The following is an 18,782-nucleotide window of genomic DNA, read 5'->3' as shown; positions in this document are numbered from 1 at the left end:
TGCCACTTCCTTCCAAAGATGTAAGAGCACATAATATGGATGAAGCCATTAGTAGTAGTACTAGTGATACTTGATTTTTCTTTTTTGCTTTTCATTGCCTTACTCCTAATGGTACTTCAAGTACCATTTCCTCTGCATTTTCACATCAGGTCTTTAAATCAGGCCACCATTTTCAAGCAAAGTGTCTTTAATACCTAAATAATGTTCTGACTCATTTGATTACCTTGTTAAGATGTAGGCTTTGTCACTCTTTGTCATCTCTTTATCAAGGTTTATATAGATCTGTACCTATAGATGTAGTTACTTGTAATGATGCACAGTAGCGAAGCCTTCATGGTAGTGAACCTCAGCCCTCAGCTGTCCTGCAGAAATTTACCTTTTGTAGCTAATTATTCTCTGTATTTCCTTGGATGAGATGAGAACTTCAGTTTTTCCCTCTAGTCCAATTTCCAGGTCTGCTCCTAGCTTTATTTCAGTACTTATTTCTCTGTAACTTTCCACCTAAGTGTCCCTGCTGCTATACAGAGACCAAAAAAAGCCAAACTAAAGCAAAACAGGTCAATCAAGTTGTTTCCAACATCTGGTGCCAGTGTTCAGACTTTCACATTTGCAATCATCCCCTTGGGCTTGTTTATGGACAGCCAAGATATTTTCCAGTTTTTATCTTGTGATTTTAGGAAAAGCTGCATATAAATAAACAGGCAGCTGGCAAAGCTCTCACTGCGTAGCCGTCTGATTGCTGTGTGCTTTGTGAATTGTTGCTGCTGTTGCTGTTTGGGTCCCAAATAAGCAAAGTGCATTTGTAAGTGTCTGAGCTTTGCCAGACCTTCAGAGCGTGACATGGGACAACCCAGCATCAGGTTCCTGATCCTTTATTTTTTGGGGGAAAAGAGGAGCAGATGTATGCCATCTACTGTTCATATTTCATATGACACCTGCAGAGCCAGCAATCTGAATTGGAACAGTTATACAATAAATTACTGGTCTTCTTTTTTTTTTTTTTTTCATACTTTTTTGGGTGAATGGAGCAACAGCTTTGTTCCTGTTCAGCTATGTCCTGGTTGAAAAGCTCCTCCATGCTCAGTTCAAATGGGCATTTGCTTTATTCCAGGTAGAGAAGGACCTAGAAAAAGACATGGAAAACCTGTAGGAGAAAAAAGCATGGAGCACCACGATGCATTTCTCATGTGCTGTAAAGGAGAAACCTCTCTCTAGGAATGAGTGTGGGATATAAAACAGGAACATTTCAAGTCCTGACTCTGTCCTCTCAACATAGTAAAGTATTTAATCTTTCTCTCGAGTCCTGCTGTTCATAAAATGGATGTAAGAATGTGTGCCGACTTACTCATCCATAGGGACACTGAGGAGTTACTTGCTTTGTGCTCTGAATGAGTAAATTCTATATTAAAGTTTTTAATTATAACATTATAAAGAATGGCCTATAACATAGTTTCTTTAACTATAAACATGTTAATGGCATTAAAGAAGATTTTCAGACATTGGACTACACAGCTGCCTGTTTTCATCTGAGCCCAAAGTGAACCTTTGTCCCAAACAAGTGATAGATAAACAGTGAAAGCCCATTAGCTCAGGGTAGTAATGTGCTGCTCCGTGTAGTAGCTTTCCTCAGCCACCTTTCTGTTTGTGTTCCAGCAGCCAGGCAGGAGCTGGGCGAGGCAGGGGGGAGGCATCTGCAGGCAGGGACACAGGGGAGGAAGGCAGATGGTACATGAAGGGGTGTCCAGACTAGATGCTGATGGTGAGTATCTCAGGAAGAAGCAGTCTGAGAGCCTGTGGCTCACTGCACAGAACAGTGACTCAGCTGGGTTTCAGGAGACCTTAGCCACGGGTCTCTTGTGTGACTTCAGGCAAATCATTTAACCTTCCCGTGGTTCTGATTACTAGCCAAATATTCTGTATACCTCGGAAGGATCTTGCTGGGATGGGAATACACTGGCAGTATGTGCTGCTTAGACATGTATTTACTTTGTTGGCTGCTTATATGTAATGAAAGGGAGAGGGGCAGCCAAACTCTCTGGGGTTTATTTTATCAGTTCACTGTACTAATTAGACTAAAGAAAAAGAAAAACAAAAAAATCCCCAAACCCAACAACAACATTAATTCTTTCAATTAAATGCACAGTAGAAGACTGAGTCTTGCTGGCAGCTCATGAATCCTTTTTCTCCAGTGTGCACAGATTAGAGGGAGTTCAGAATCTGCAAGTGCTGAGAAATCTTATTTGAGACCAACAAGCAACATCTCTCTCATTATTGCAGCAAATTCAGCCACCAGCACAATACCCATTGCCACTGAAAGGAGCACAGCCAGGACAGGAAAACTTAATAGATAAACATAAGGGTGAGAAAAGTATGACTTATGACTTTGCCGTGGATTGATATGAGAGGTGATATCATTGAAGGCAATTAAAATCCGTGTTGTAAGGTGCCTGCATGAGGACACCACTGCAGTTACCTGCATAACCTTGTGATGATTTTTGATGTCTGAGTGCTCAGTTGTACCATGCCAGTGCTGCTGTGCACTGGTGCAGTGTGCACTGCCATGCTCTTCCAGCAGCTGCCAGACACCTGACACATACACGTGGCAGTAGGCACCAAAGATTTCTTCTTATATTAGTTCCCTCCTCTCATCAAACACATGCACAGCTTTAAAGTGAGTTTTTTGCATGTGCTAAAATATTGTATATTAAATAGTTACTGGATAAAATACTGAAACAGTCCTGGAAGCAGAGCCCAGAACCCGAACCTTCAGCCTCTTGGTGGATGTTGTAGATCACAATAGTTCGAGCCATGTTCCCTCTTGTATGTTTTTTCTTCATCCTTGTAAATCTTTAAGATCTTTTTGTGTAGTGGCAAAATTTCAGCAGGAAGAAGACTTTTTTTTAATGATACAGAAAAGGCAGCCTTGCATTGTCTTTCCCTGCTTCCTTTCCCTCTCCTCATCTTTAAGAGAAAGGGAGATAGTGAATATTCTGAATGGCTCAGTCCCTCTGTGGGGGATGTGCTTTGTTCTGATGTTGACTGCAGTTCTGAGCCCTCAAATGTTGTATGACTGTGAGTCTGACTTACAGCCTATTTTTAAGGTGACCAGAGAGCAAAGAGCTGTTGTCAGTCGAGTGATGTGAAAAAGTCAGATTGACTGAAGAACCTGGACCAAGATCTGTGGGTGATGAACAAGGATCATATTGTGTTTGACTTTTTGTAAGATTTCCCAATATAGGTGAAGGAAAAACTGCATGCTAATGTGAAAGTAAAGCAGGAAAATTATTCTGTTGCTGCCAGAAATAATCATGGGTTAGTAGTGCTGTGTTTTCATTAGTGTAACGAATCACTGTTAGTGACTAGATATGCTTGTGTAATTCATTACTTACACCAAGGAAGTCTTACAGTGAGACACATTTTTAGCAAAAAAAAAGTGATTAATCATGGAAAAAATTGAGTGGAATATAGTAACATTTCATCATTTGGTATCTTGAGACTAAGATGAAGCACTTCTTCCTTAAAGTTGTCTTAGTCAGATAAATAATAGGGGTTATTGTAGGGATAGTTGGGACAGATATGGTGGCTTCAGTAAAACTAACTGCATCATCTAGCAAACTGTTCTCACCCTAAAATCTATATGTAGGTGGTTTATGTATAATAGCATGAGGCCAGGATCCATTTCTGTCTATTATTGGAAATTACTTTTTATTCAAAATATCATAATTTCTCCTTCCCTCTTTTTTTTTTTTTTTTTTTTTTTTTTTAAACAGGAAGACCATTGGAGTTTTCTGCTGTGGACCCAACAAAATCTCTAAGATACTTCATAAACTGAGCAACAGCAGCAACTCTTATGGGACAAGGTTTGAGTACAATAAAGAATCCTTCAGCTGAAAGTCTGTTGGAGCAAGACTTTCTAGAAGATAAAAGTGCAATTTTTTGTTTGTACAACATAAATGTTCAGCTGTGGTTTAAACAGACAGAAATGTACCAAAGAATAGCACAAATGTTTTTATTTATGATTATTTAAGACTGATGGATGCAGCAGTATACCAACAAATAATCAATGCTTTTACTCAAATGCGCTCACACAATATTTGTGGTGGGAGTGATTCTTTGGATTTGTTTCTGTTAATTAAAAAGTACAGAAGCTGGGGAGAGACACAGTTGCTTTAAAAGCTGATGGAAGAAGAACCTGTGGAATGTTTGAACTTCTTCCACTTCAGTCCTCTGAAGCTGGATCAGTAAATGAAACCCCAGGTGAATCCAAGTGGTGAGACATAGTGTATTACAGACACTCTTGCTTTTGTTGGTATACAAATGTTACAGCTTTGAGGTGAAAATACTCGATATTAAAGATTTTATTATACATTGCAGAACTGGGATTCTGTATTTAAAATATAGAGTGTTACTCTTGCTAGTCTACTTCTGTAATGAAGTTAACCTAAGGAAAAGTGAGCACAATTGTGTAGCACCAGTGGGCAGCCTCTGCTGTGATGTTAGTCACAGCCTTTTGGCAAGCACACATCTGTACATGGAGAACTCTGTATCTTGCATCAATTCAGTATTCAGGAGTTTGCAAAATAATTATGATTTATGCAGCCATAAAGTTAGAGCAAGAAAAGCAATGAACAGGAGTACACAGGACCTGAAGTTTTATTATACCAAACACTCAACATGGAAGTTGCACTCACTCTGCATTCATGTGCCCTGAATGTCAAATACTTCAAGCTTTCAGATGGTCTGACTGATTATTTCACAACACAGCAGGTTGAAATCCAGTTTTAGAGGTCCCAGGGTATGTTTGGTTGACTGTGATCTTTGATTATCTTCCCTGGAGCCACCCTTGTTTGCCCTGGTGCCACTGAAAGGAGGACAAGACCAGATTTACAGCAGAGTGAGAATGAACCCCTCAGCTCTGTGGCTCCTTGGATGATGTCTGCCGATAGACACCTTGCAGGAGCTGCAGTATGCTTTGTTCCATAGAGGAAGATCTCAAAACATCCCAGTTTTAAGCTCTCCTTCCCTTTTCTCCTCCCATCAGCTGTTTTCTGCCTGTAAGTGCCATGGGAGAGCTAAAGGTTGAAACTGGTACTTCATAACTTATTGGTTCTGAGGAGCACCTTTTTTTCTCCATCCAAATAGCCAATTCAGCTTCCTTTATTTCTTCTTTTCTCCCTTTTCCTTACTTTGCTGAGATGAGGGCATTTAAACAGGAGTCAGACACTTAGCTGGCATAAACAGGCACCACTCTAGTGTCTCTTAATAGAGCAGCATCACTTAAACATGGTGAAAACCTTCCCCTTGATCTCCAGCAGCAGCTTGGGAGCAGTACAGTAGTGTTTGCAGCATACACAGGCAGAGGCTGGCTTGAGAGCTCTTGTGCATGTGGTTCACCTGTATTTAGGGCAGTGCATTTGATTTCATTTATATCTGTCCAATGAACACCTTTTTTATTTTAGTGGGAAAGGCAGTAAATTGCTGCTTAGGACACAGACTCTGTACAGGAGTCTGCAAGTATCCGTGTCAGTGTTCAGAGGAAGCTTTTTTCTTATATGTGGAGTATAGGCATCCTGTATGTATAACTAGTGAGAATGACTTTGCTTTGCCTTGGCAGCTTCTGCTCAGGAGTTGCAGTCAGTGAGCAACAGGATGGAGGTGCATCAGTGAAGCCACATGGGAATGCATTCCTCAGTGTCCAGACTTGGCACTGAAGTCTTTACCTCTGGCTCTGCCCAATTTGAAATCCAGGGAGGAAGGAATGAACCAGAGACAGACAAATTCGTACTGACAAAAATTCTCAAAGTAACCCAGATGAGAGAAGCCAAAATAGAAATGCAGTATGAGATGGGAGCCTACATTACAGCTACTGGTTTTAATTTTTTTCTCTTTGAGGTTGAAAGGACCATTATTTTCCTACTGGATGTCATTCATCCATCACTGTAAAACTGGAGGTGTGCAGCAAAGGATTAGATTCTTTTTAATCAGTGAGATTTATTTCTAATACTGCCTGCATAAATTTTATAATAAACATAAAACTGTTGTCAAAATGCACAGGTATTGGATATTGTAGGTCATGCACACTTCTTTTGTTTTGTGGCTGTTAGTTTAAAGCATGATTGAAATGCCCGCATCTGTTACCCACAACTAGAACGTGATCTTTTCCTCTAGTTTCAGGATCTAGTATCTCATGCTTTTAAAATACAGTTTAGAGTTATCTAATCACTATATTGTTTGTGGTTTTACATCTCTTCTGACAGATATCAGCTCCATTACCATATAATGAGAGGCATGTTTTGCAGTTAGCTCCATGCTAAAGCAGATTGTATTTTCTGGCTCAGCTTCTGTATAGGTAACACTTCATAATTAAAATAGCAATGCTAGTACTGTGCTCTTATTCTGAGTTGTTGCAGGAGTTGGTGCTGTTTGTAAGCATGTTAAACACATGTTGGTACATTAAGCAGTGCTGTCACAGCAAGATCTAAGCAGATCCAGGCTGTCCTCTTTCTCTCTTTGTGCTGTATCTGACTCAGCTGACCCACTTGTAAAACAAGCTCTGGACTGTCTGCCTTTCTGGACTGTTTTGAGGCTTAATTAATGTTTTGAGATCACTTTGGTGCACAAGCAGTGGAAAGATCTGTCTTAATTGCTATGCAAATGTGCTTGTGTTTTATTTTGGATAAACATTTCTGTTGATTTGAGTAGTCACTACACCAGGTGAGGAAGAGTTTGGGGACAGTCTAAAAGCTTCAGTTGCTTTTTTCCTTTTCCTTGAGGTATGCTTCTGTTAAGAGAGGCAAAAGGTTTAAGGATTGTTGAGTGACTGTGACTTGGCTTCAGGAGTGGCAGATATGACAAACACAATCTTTCTACAGGCTATGTTGTCATTGCTCTTTCTGAGTGTGTCTGCAGCTTGCAAAACAGAGTCAAGCCCTCTTTTAAACTCCTTTGCTTTTATATCTGAAAGCCAAGTGTATGAAAAAATACAACTCCGTGCCAGAAAAGTAAGTGAAGGCTGACAGGACTCAATTCCACATTTGCAGATCAACTGGATTTACGTAATTGAGCATCACTTTGCACTTTAAACTATGTCCTGTGAGTCAGTCATAAGTCTCCTGCTGGCAGGAGAAGGATCCAGTCCTGTATTCTCCCAGTTTTCACTCAGTCTTTCACAAAGCTGCAGACTTCTCAGTGTTTGTTCAGCGGGATCTTTTTGTTTTATTCATCAGAATTACTTCAGAATTCTTTTTTTATACCAGGAATGTTTTCATACCATGTTGAAAAACAAGCCCTTTCCCTGCAACAAGAATCCAGCCCTTGTGCAGCAGTGTGGGACTCAGGGCTTTACAGCAGGATTAATCAAATGTAACAAAGACCTATTCCCATATCACTGAGGTTACTTTTGTGAGTAAATGTCCACTGCCACAACCAAGAACAGCAGAGACGAGCCCTGATGTTGCGTGGGAAGGCATGGTGGGGGCTGACCTTCACCACTGAAGTCTGCAGAGCAGTCTGTCCCTCCACAGTGATTATTCCAGCCCTGTGTTTGGAGCAACACTTCCCTGTTTCAGTATGTGGTACCACTCCTAGCATCTGAGTTCTTCCTTGTCTTTTTCTCCTGTTTTAGCACATAGGTAGCAAAGAGATTGGAAGCTGCCTAAGAGAGGGCAGATAATGCATTAAATAGCAGACCAGTCATGTTGGGAACAGTAATTCAGCTGTAACAGCCTAACAGAGCAGAGAAGTAATGGTTTAGTAGGACTTGGAGAACAGCAGCCTAAGAGGAGAACCTCTACTCAACTTTTAATGCACCAGGTTAAAGTTTCAAACCACAAGACATGGCTTAGGGGAAGCAGACGTGAGGCTAAAGAGTCATTGCCTATAGCAGTTCAAAGACCATAAGTCAGAGAAGAGGCATAGTTATTAAAATGCAATGTTTACTCTTTTGAAAAATAGAAGGGCTTCTAGGGAGATTAATTTTCACTTTAGCCTGGCAATCATTTCATAAACTCACCAGTTTGAAATAAGGCAAGGTGGATCTGTTCTTCTCTGGGTTATGCGTCCTATTTTTCTGCTGATTTTCCATTCATGACAATTTCAACCAGTTTTTATTGTTTTAGCCTAGGGGATTTAACAAGAAGGTTTAATCAAAATGCCACTGATGCATGTGCTGAGCAGAGGTTTTCTGCTATGAATGTACATTTTTCATGGATATATATATGTGTGTGTGTATATATATATATATACATATATATAATGTAGCTGATGACTCAGCTGTGAACGATGATTTGGGATTTGCATTGTTTCTGCTGCTGGTGTATTTCATTAAGGCCACTATGGTGATGTATTGGCAAAATATATGGAGCTGAAATGAGACTCTTCATTCCCATAAACAGCCTGGTATTTTAGTGCCTTTACTAAATTCACTTTTTACATAGTAAATCCTAGAAACTGAAATTTCCTTTGTAGGAGCAGTAGATTAATTAGCATATTTCAAGGTTGAAAACCCTGAATCCTCTGCTGGACTGACATGTATAATGAAGGCAAAAGGTTTTGTGCAAAAAGTGCTTCTCCTTAAAGGGCTGGATAAGGATATGTGAAGTTTTAGTGTCCTGCTGATTGTATCAACCGTGTTGTAAGAGGGATGGGATCCATTTTGGTACCAAGGCATTCTGTGCACTTCCTCTGATGTCATGAATATCTCTAGACTTGCAGTGGATCCTTAAGGTTTGTTATGCCTGAAGTGTTATTCTCTGGAGGGATCCTATTTGTAAGAGACGGGTGCTGGATCTGTAGTAAGAGCAGTGGATCTGTCCCGTTATTACATGGGCACAGAAAGAAAGCTGGAAAAAGCCATGTGTCCCCAGTGCAGATTGCTTCTTAACAGAGCCCTTGGATGAGAGGGAAGGCTGGTCCTGAAGGTCCAGGTAAAATGCTGTCAACTAAGGAGCAACCCAAGGAGGGCAGGAGAGGATGATGAATGTCAACAATAAACAGGGTAAAATATGTTGCATCTGGGAGCCAAGGGGAGAGAGGAGACATTCTTCTTAGCTCCTCAATTTAGAAATTAAAAGCAAACCCCATTTTCTAGATGTGGATATAGAGTCACCCTGGGGGTTGAGAGCTAATATATGCAAAGACATTGCATTTCCATGCATAACTCAGTCCTAAAGCCCAGAAGAAAACTAGTATATTTTAGCAAACACCCTGGAAATAAGCAATTCCTTTGAAATAAAACCTTTACTCTTTCAAGTTAACCTGCTTCTAAAAAACATCTACTCTGCAGCTGTGGCATTGGCAAATAGCTTTACCTGTTTAACTCCTTTTCACCAAAATACTAGAGTGTAGAGTTCTCTCTGTCAGCTGTAAGTAGCTTTGACAGTTTGATAAATAAATTTTTTGTTTGTTACTGCTGACCCTAGGAAAGGACAGCCTTGAGGATGAGAAGCAGTGTTACATAAATGTCTAGTGTACATAGCAACGCTGAGCAGGGAGACGCTGCTGCATCGCTTTTGGTGCACCAGTCACTCATTAAAATTCTGTCATTGCAAGGTCACGTTGCTCATCTCATACTCTGCAACCCTGGGGAAGAAATTTGGATGAGAGGTGGGGGAGGAAAAGCAAAAACTTCCTCCTTGTGCTGTAACCAAGAATATATTCATCGACAGCAGGGCACATATTTTGATTTCAAAAGAGCATGCCATTTCTTTTTCAGGGGTAACAGGTTCCCTCCTGTGCTGTGTCATGGTGTTTGCATGTTAGAAGTGTAACACAGTGATAACGGATTGCTCCGAATTGAATAAATAACGCCTCTGGGCTTTTGCTTCTCCCTTGAATAGTCTGAGAGAAATGCAAAATACCAGAGAGCATATAGAGTGGACTGTGTCCCAAGCTGCACTTGGCACAGCTGGTTAGGAATGCTGCACAGCAGCTCTGCAAGCTGCTGGGAAGAGGCAAGGCTGAGGTTGTGGGTTCAATCCCCGGATGGACCATTCACTTAAATGATGATCCTTGTGGGTCCTTTCCACCTTAGACTGTTCTGTGATTCTGTGTAACTGTTTTAAGGAGAACAAGCCAGTGATACATGGTCTGTGGTCAGAAGCAGGCCAGGTCACCACACTGGCTATCACATCTCTGAACCACGACGAGTCCTAGGTATGCTTTGGCAAAGGGAGAGTCAGGGGCTCTTGGACTGAGTGTGCAGGGTGAGATGAAAGGTGTTTTAGACAGAGCTGGATGAGCCTCCTGTGTGCACTTTCAAGCCTGGAGCTCAGAGCTGTCATACCTCAGGGTGAATTGTGTAGGCAATGAGTTGGTCTGACCTTTGGGTACCGTCACAGTTTTATGGTTACTGAAGGTATGGACACACCCTGTGTATTTCTCTAGTATTGTAGGAGCGTGTTGCTCAGGGACAGGGAAGCAGGTTATGTTATTGTACCTCATTAGGTGTTAGATGCTTGAAAGCATGTACTGTTTAGAACAGATGAGAATGGTGAATGCCAGCTTCCACTCACAACTGAATATACCCTGCTCATTTTCCCAGTAGTGTTCCTGAGGAATAAATGGCAAAATCTCTGCAGAGAAGACACAAGTACAGCATTTTTCTTTTATTGTATCAGAGCAACATCATTAACTGTTAAAAAATATTTGCTATGAATGTGAAGATTCACTTATAACATTATTCTTTTTGACTGTTTAAGCCCTAGTAACAGTTTGGTGCACACTTTTTGACAAAAACATAATTCCCCAAAGCTTAAAAGTGTGGCTGAGATGGAACTTGGCAACGGATATCCACCTGATAGTGAAATATGTCAGTTGGAGCTGGATGCATTTGTGCTTCATTCATCTTGGTCTGCTCCATCACCACAGAAGATTAGAGGGAGTTGAACTTTCAGATCCTTCTCTTCCTCTCTGCATATAACCTCAGCCTTCATCTAGAGGTGTGTTTGAACCTTTGGATTACTGGATATATCATCACCCTTGTATCACGTAGTCCTTCTTTTGTTCTCTTTCTCCCTCCTTAGTACAAACTGTATTAGGAGGCTTTTACCACTCTGTTTCCCATACCTCAGGAAAATGCCATTTTGGGAAATGCAGAGGGCCTCAATTTTAATTGCAGCATACACCAACCTGTATAATGCTCCTGATGTGCACAGTCCAATGGGGCTCTTGTAGTGTCTCTGATTAACTTCAGGAAAATGAGGGGTGCAGCATCCCAATGCTGGAGATGCTTCTGGCAGTCAGAGGAGGGGCAGTGCTACAAAGGCACCTATGTAAACTCATAAGAGCAAAGATTATGTCATCTTCTGAAAGAGAATTGGGGATTTGGTTCTGTGAGAGTCAGATCACTTGTGGCTACGATTGAAATTAAGTCATGCTTCTGCTTTCACACGTAGGCATTTCAGGACACTGGGCAGTGATGGAAAGGGTTTCTTTTTTTCAATTACACTTGCTATTTCCATACAGCCCCTACTTTATCAGCTGCATATAATTTCCTTCTTTCACTGATTAAATATTTCCTCGCCTGGTTTCTTTGCTTCTGGGAGCTTGAGAGCTCATTGTTTATAAAGGGAAAGGAGAAATATTGTGCTGTTAAGCAGACAACTCCCAACACATAGCTCTGAATCTTTGAGAGGGAGGCCGTGAAGCTGCTGTGAGTGGAGAAGGGCAGAGCTTTCACTGAGATTCAGATGTGATCAGGACCCTCTTCCAGGCTTCATATGTTGATGATGCTCTGGGCTTACTAATTAGCTTTTTCTGAAACGGGTAGTTCCAAAGTCCAAATATGCCAGGTTGTGAAACCTTTACTCCCTTAACTGAGTTTTCCTCTCTCTGTGTTCCTTCTGATAATTTGCAGGAGCGAATTTGATTAAACACATTGGTGTAAGAAATGGTTCCCTTGGTCTGTGGTTGTTGAGAAGAAAAGTCATAACTGGGGTATCTTCCCTCAAACTGATGTCCAAAAAAGTATTTTGAATGGCCTAGCTATATTAGTTCTATAATGTGTGTATGGGCAGTTTCTTTCATGATCTATGATTTTACATTTTTTATGTAAATCTAATTTCATTTTTAGGACCAATCAAACAAAAAAATCTGAAACATCTTTTCTATGTTGAAAATGCTCATGTCCAAAACACATCTGTTTTAAAAGAATTCTTCCAAGATGTTGCTTAGAAGAGGAGTAGAAACTAGCTTGAAAAAAACTCTTATTTTCTAATAGCAAAGCATTCTTTGGTTTTGGTTTTTTTTTTCTTTCCAACTTTCATTAGTGAAAAAGTACAGCTTCAGCAATTCAATATTTTCCTTTTAAAGCAAGGCATCTCTCTAGGATCATATCTACACTGTAATCTGAACCTTCCAGGCAATGTCTGCAGGAGGTCTGGACTTGAGTTGCTGTGAGGAAGAAGACATGATCTATTTTTGTCTTACTTTGGGCAATTATTTGGGACTCAAAAGCCATGTGAGAGTTTGAGGTGGTAAACAGACAGGAACTGGAGCCACTAGTACAAATGTGAATATGCTGAAAAGACCTTAGCCTGTTATCAGGCTAAATAGTAAAATTAATTAAAATCCAGTCTCAGGAAGGAAGATATGGGCCACAAAGGAAATCCTTGCCATTCCTAAAATTTGGAAAAAGCAATAAACTAGGATCAGCTTTCCAATTTTTCTTTTAAGAAATGAGCCCTGGAAGTAGTTATTTACAGTTAAGATATATAATGTGATTGAAAAATTAATGTCATGTCTTTTCTGTAGTTGCAGGTCTTAACTTTTTCACTTCTGACCACATTCTTCTCTCACTCTTCCCCTTTTGGTCCCAAAAGGAAGAGACCAGAAAATTCTTTCTGAATTCCCAGTTCTGTAATTATATATCTTTTCTACTAGAGGTGAAATAAAAATAATTTATTAGGCAGGCGACATTTACTTTTTATATCACTGTACAATGTGCAAGATAACCATTTTGGAAAGTATTCGCATAAATGTCCACAATTTTAAGTACTCAATGTTCTTTTCAGAGGTGCCTGTTTATATTAATGTAATTTCAATCTGTTCTTATGCTTTTTTATAGATCAGAATATAGTACATTATTTGAAGAGAAATGTCTGCTTAGTTTCCAAGTGGAACAGAAAGCAAAATTTGGCCCTGAACTTTAATTTGTGAGTTTTACACCCAAGCTTGACTTAAAAAAAAAGAATAGTACTTAGTGGGTTCATGTCTATAACAAACCATACTCTTGCTGTATGAAACAGCCCATTTTGTAGCTTCAACTTGCTGCCCCCCAGCAGAACAGAGGAACTGTTTTTCACTGACTGGAAGGACTCAAATACGTTGCTGTTTTACCTGCATGCCTCAGAAACCTTCAAAGAGTAAACAATAAGCTTCCTAAGTCTGTTAGTTCCACTAAAATGAAGGAAAAATTTTGCCAGTTGTCTGTATAATAAGATAGAACTAGAAAACTGATCATTAAAAAAGCTCTGGGTTTTTATTTTCCTTTTTCCTATTTTTCAAGATTTATTTATTCTTCTCCTTTTTATGAGTCATGTGCAGAGCTCTTTTCCCTCAGTGTCCCTTTCTTAGTTACACAGTGCTGTGAGGGTAGATTAAATCCATTGGCTAAATAAAGGACACAGACAGGGCTTTTGAGCTTTATCCCATGTTCTTACAGTTCTCCTACAAACAAGTCACTCTGCGTAGGATTTTCAGAGCAACATGAAGAATTCAAATTCACTGAGATTTTTATACCCAACTACATTAGGTTTCTTTCTAAAATCCCATCTTTTTTTTGCCTATCAGTAAAATGGGGACAGCCACACCGGAAAAGAGTTTTGATTTGCCTGGCAAATAGTCCTTCATTTTAAATTTGTTTAGTTAAAATACAAAATCCTGGTTGCAGGATGGAAAGGAGGCTTTTTGCCCAAAATGCTTGTCTGAATTAGCCATTTTATCTTAATGGCAGTCCTGACAACTAAAGTATTTGGCTGCTGAGTTCTTTTACTGTTCAGATGTTACTTTTACATTCTGTTATATTAGCAGATCATCTTAATGTGATTTTATGTCTCTTATTGTATTTGACAAAGCACCATATGTTTATACATCATGTAATTATGGCACTGTACTCTAAAGGTATTTACTTTACAGGAAGCTTCATGACTTTGGAATAAACAACCATTCCAAGACTGAGCAAAACATGGTTGAGTTGCTGTTTGTGACCTGATTTCAGTTAATGACATACTGCCTTAATTGTGGAAGCATTGTGTATGTGCCTCTGTGTGTGTGTGTGTGTATTACTGCTGGTAGGGGAGGCGGGGATTTCACTCTTTAGGAGAGGCTCTGATACTCTTTGTGATGCCCTAAACTTCCTGAAACATCCACACAGGGTTCACAGATATGCTGCAGGAGACTCAGGATCCTCTGGCATGACAAGAAGAAGTTGGGTAAGATACCCAAAGTACCAGAATTGTACAAGGCATCCTTGTTTGGTCACCCAGAGTAATTTTCTGCCTCAGAACATGAAGCACATGCTTATTCCATATGTATCTGTGGCTGTGACACCACCTGAGAAGCAGAATGGAATTTAGAAGAATTTCTCTCCTCTACACTGTTGTGAGCACAGTGGAAGGACTGCCTGATTCTGACCCATCAAAATCAGTGATGAGCAAAGTTCCTTCCCATATCAGAAATCCTCCCCACCTGAGTGCCTGACATTGAAATGTGCTCTGTGCATTTGCCTTTATCTGCTTGCTCTGATGAAGTATTTCAGTGTGCTCAGACCATGCTGCTTATGATAGATATTAATCTGAGAGCTGCTATTTTATTATGATCTTCAAGACACTGCTGATTCTACAGCAAATCTGCAACAACTGGTTTAGAACTCATAATTCAGTTCCCAGTGATGTGTTTAGGGGTCTGTTGGGTGCACTGCAGACTAAAGCACCCACTTCCTGCAAGATGTTGAATGTTCTGGGGGCTGCCAGCCTAATCATTTCTGCATTTGGCAGGGTTGTGGGTTTTTAGAGGAAAACTGCACATGAAACATAGCTAATTGCAAATATGCAGACTTCTCTGAGATTTTTCAGAATTGGTAAAAGTCCTGGGTAAATTATTTTTGAGAAGTAAGGATACTATTGATCTCAGAGTTGTATTTTTTACTTTGTCATTACAGAATAGTGTTGATACTATGATGGGAAAAGGTACCATCCCTCCAGAATAAGAAGTTTAACAGCAGCAAGATTAAAAGAAAAACAAACAAAAAAAACCCCAAATCCCCTGTATATTCTGTATATTCCTTCTAATTTATTTTTAGTTGTTAAATTAAAAACTTTAGGGAAAGCTAACAGCTGCAATTTAGAGAAGTTCCTGATCTGTGCAACTGCAAAAGGTGTTTATTTATACTAAAAGCAGTGGCAGGCAGGGCAGAGTTATCAGAGGAAAAAAATTATATTTTCAAAAATTATGATGGTATTTTTCATTAAGAGGAATGTCCTTTCCCACTCACCTTCCCCATGCCAAGTAAGGAGGTTTGGCAAAATGTGTTTTGGCTCTTGATTTTCTGTCTGATATTTGGAGAGTTTTTATGGGAAACTATATATTTCACAAATGCATTTGATCAAAAGAGAAATCTCAATGTTCATGCAAGAAGATGACGGAAAGGGGAACACAATTTTTACTTTTTTTTACAAAATCTGGCTGAAAATGCTGATAACAAATAAACTCTTCTTACAAACAAAGACAACAAAGTTTTGCAGCCTGCTCTTTTCCTGATGAAAGAGAAAAACTTCCTTCTCCCCACTTCAACACTATATGGGCATCATGGACCATGACAAATTCTTGATAACGAGGTGAGCAGAACGATGGGCAGTAGTAGGCAAAGACTGCTGGCAGTAACCTGTGAGCTTTTCTAGAGAGAAGATGAGCAGCTGTGTGCTCAGCAGCAGCTGTCTGCCTAACCTGGGCATCAACCTCACATGAATCTAAGTTATTTAATAGATTAAATCTCCTGGAGTAAATGAACACCCTTCTCATATTGTCTGGGGGCAGATATGAAAACCTTTGAAGACCCTCCAGGGACATCTGATACACCTGACTCTGATTTTTGCTTTTCAGGATACAAAATCCTTCCAAAAATTATATTTTCCCCTCCATTCGTGTTATAGGGAACATATTCATTTATTTGGAGAATCCAGCATGATATGGGCTGTAAGTGTGGGTGCTGGTTAGATATGAACTGGCTCCCCTGTCCTAAATTATCCCAGCTGAAGAGCCATTTGAAAAAACTTTTTGACATTAGAAAAATTGAAACTATCTGAAGAGTACACACAGGTGATTCCTTACCTGTTCCTGATTCTAGTACTGGAATAAAAGGAGTAAGAACCCCCTTGCTGGTCCCACCAGCCTCGGAAAGCTGAGGATCAGCTGTGCAATCCAATCGCAGCAGGGATCCTGATGCCTTGCCTTAAATGTGCCATAAAGCACATTGCAGCCATGGGAATGTTACAGGAGGGCTGAAGAGTGGCACCTGGCAGTAATTTGTAATCAAGGCAACAACTTGGGCTGTTTCTCCTGAAAATTTTTGTAAGTAAGGTGACTTCAAATAATCAGTGTTTCTCATCTGTTTTCTGACTCCTCCCAAATTTAATTCCTATTCACTTAATGGCTCCATAATTTATCATATCTCTTTCTGGTTTCTTGTAAGGATATGCATAAGCCATAGAATGACTTTAATAACACTGTGCTTTCTGGTCTGAAGTTGTGCATTGTAGATTGATGACTGATGGTCTGAGTAACCACCATCTTGTCTTCCTCCCTAAAACTGTTTTCTGGTTTACCTGAAACATAATTTTGTTAGGCCATAGTTTCTGATCTCTCTACAGATTAATTTTGCAAAAAAGCCTTCCTGTAACTTCTTACAGCAGTATGTCTTCTTGTAGGAGAATGTCACCTTAATTAGGATGACTGCAGAGTTTTTCCAATCTATCATCTGTGCCCAGACTGCTGAACGCAATTTCTGAAGTGACAGCCTCCCTGCAGACATTCCTGTTTGGTGCTCTAGAGTGCTGTGGCTCCTAGGATGAGACAAAAGGCCACCACTTTTAAGACCTGATGTCTAGACTTTTGAATTTAAGCATATTTGTTTCACTAAAAGCGAAGAGTCTTTCTGACTAGAAGTGAGCTTATTTTCTGAAGTAGCTGTGAGGAAGACAGAAAAGCCTGGTTTTCATTTCTGCTCTCAAATGAGAGTTGTTAAGGGTCTGATTCTCCCTGAAGATTAATAGGAGCTTGATGCTTTGAAATTCAGCCCTCTGGATTAAGTAATTGAGACCACAGACTATAGAATTAAAAGACTAAAATTAATTTTAAAGTAGCATCTGAAGTCCATGGTGGTGTAAAAGCAGACATGGAGTCTAAATTCTCTAGTGGTCTGTATCTTCAGTGGTCACTGGTATTAACTGGCAAGATGAAATTTAAAACAAATTGCCACTGTTCTGGCTTGAGAAATCTTACCTTCACTTGCTTTTCTTACAAATGACTGCAACATCATCCAGATGAAAGGAGAGCTGGAAAAAGTTCTTGTAGTGTCTGTCTACAAACATATGCATGCATGTTGCACTACTTTTACCATTGTAGTATGTGTACCATTAATTCAGTATTTGTATTTTTGCTATGAGTATATGCATTTTGCTATCAGCTAATGACTGTAGTAGCTCTATTACTTTGGGATGTGTGTGGTGCTTCAATTTTTTTAAAAAATAACGTTTTCTCATAATTGGACTATTAAGTATTTTTGTATACAAATACTGTCATTTTGATAATTTAGTATTTTTCAAGTTATTTAACCATGTGTATATTTCTTACAGGTCATCTGACAATATAATTAGCCCATAGTAAATTTAGCAGAGCACCACCTTGCCAATCTCCCATAAATTTATGAGAAAATGGTCCAGGCCTTCAAGTTTTTAATATGCCTTCCTAATATGTTCAGCTCTGTGACAAAAGAGCCAGCTTTTTTTTTTTTGCTTTTTTTTTTTTTTATAAATTCAGTATTATTGCCATTGCATTAAGGGGTCATATGCAAAGAACTTAAGCTTTTAGCACTTCTTCTAGAAATGTATTTTTTTCTGTGGTATGTATAGATTATTTATTCATAATATGTTGCACAAAGGAATGAAGGTGGGTAAAGATATTAATGTTGTAGAAAATTTCCTATCATTAGTCACTGGTAGGGGAAGAACAGAACCTGATTACAAGGAAGGTTGTACTGGTATGCAAGGCAAGGAAAGCCTTGCTCATGGCTCTGCCCTAGGAGTTAAGGCTCTGCAGACTATTTATATTTATGGCATTGTTGTCAAAAGTGCTTGGGAAGATGTACACCAGTTTGAAAATGTAGCACATTGAAATGGTTGTGCTTATGTTTTCCAAGAAACCAGAAGGAAATTCAAACCAGAATTTTAACATTGTTTTGATTACAGGAAAATGTGTGAAAAATTGTTAACAATGTGTAATTGACCTGAAAGTGCCTTATTTGCTTATTGTTGCCCGAGAACATTTCTTTTACTTGAAAACAGTGAAGAAAAGCAGGGAGGTGCTTTTATCCATCCAAGTGACTTTAAAATCTGTATGACACACTCCTGTACATACACCACCACTATACCAGCCTCAAAACTGGGACAATCCCACCACTGAGTCCCCAGGGATCCCTTTTCTGGTCAGATAAGACAGTGCAGTCTGGAATGATAGGAGGGGGAATCAAGTTTCATGAAGGAACATGATCTGAAGTGCTAAGCCACAGT

At 39.6% G+C, this 18,782-nt stretch overlaps 1 protein-coding gene across 5 annotated transcripts in view; it reads left to right on the top strand.

Moving 5' to 3' along the window:
- The window catches only part of NOX4 (NADPH oxidase 4), a 106,241-nt gene extending 93,989 nt beyond the window's left edge, over positions 1–12,252 (top strand). For all 5 annotated transcript variants that reach the window (XM_014877515.2, XM_014877511.2, XM_088159350.1 and 2 more), the window contains one exon: positions 3,771–12,252. In XM_014877515.2, the coding sequence (XP_014733001.2) occupies positions 3,771–3,891 (121 nt within the window). In that variant the 3' untranslated portion in view covers positions 3,892–12,252. The remainder of the gene's footprint in view (positions 1–3,770) is intronic.
- The last annotated feature ends 6,530 nt before the right edge of the window (positions 12,253–18,782 follow it).

Source organism: Sturnus vulgaris, chromosome 2 (genome assembly GCF_052056855.1).
Source record: "Sturnus vulgaris isolate bStuVul1 chromosome 2, bStuVul1.hap1, whole genome shotgun sequence".
In the NCBI taxonomy this organism is placed as follows: Eukaryota; Metazoa; Chordata; class Aves; order Passeriformes; family Sturnidae; genus Sturnus; species Sturnus vulgaris.
Note: the sequence above shows the minus strand (reverse complement) of the source record. Positions and strands in the feature narration are given on the sequence as shown.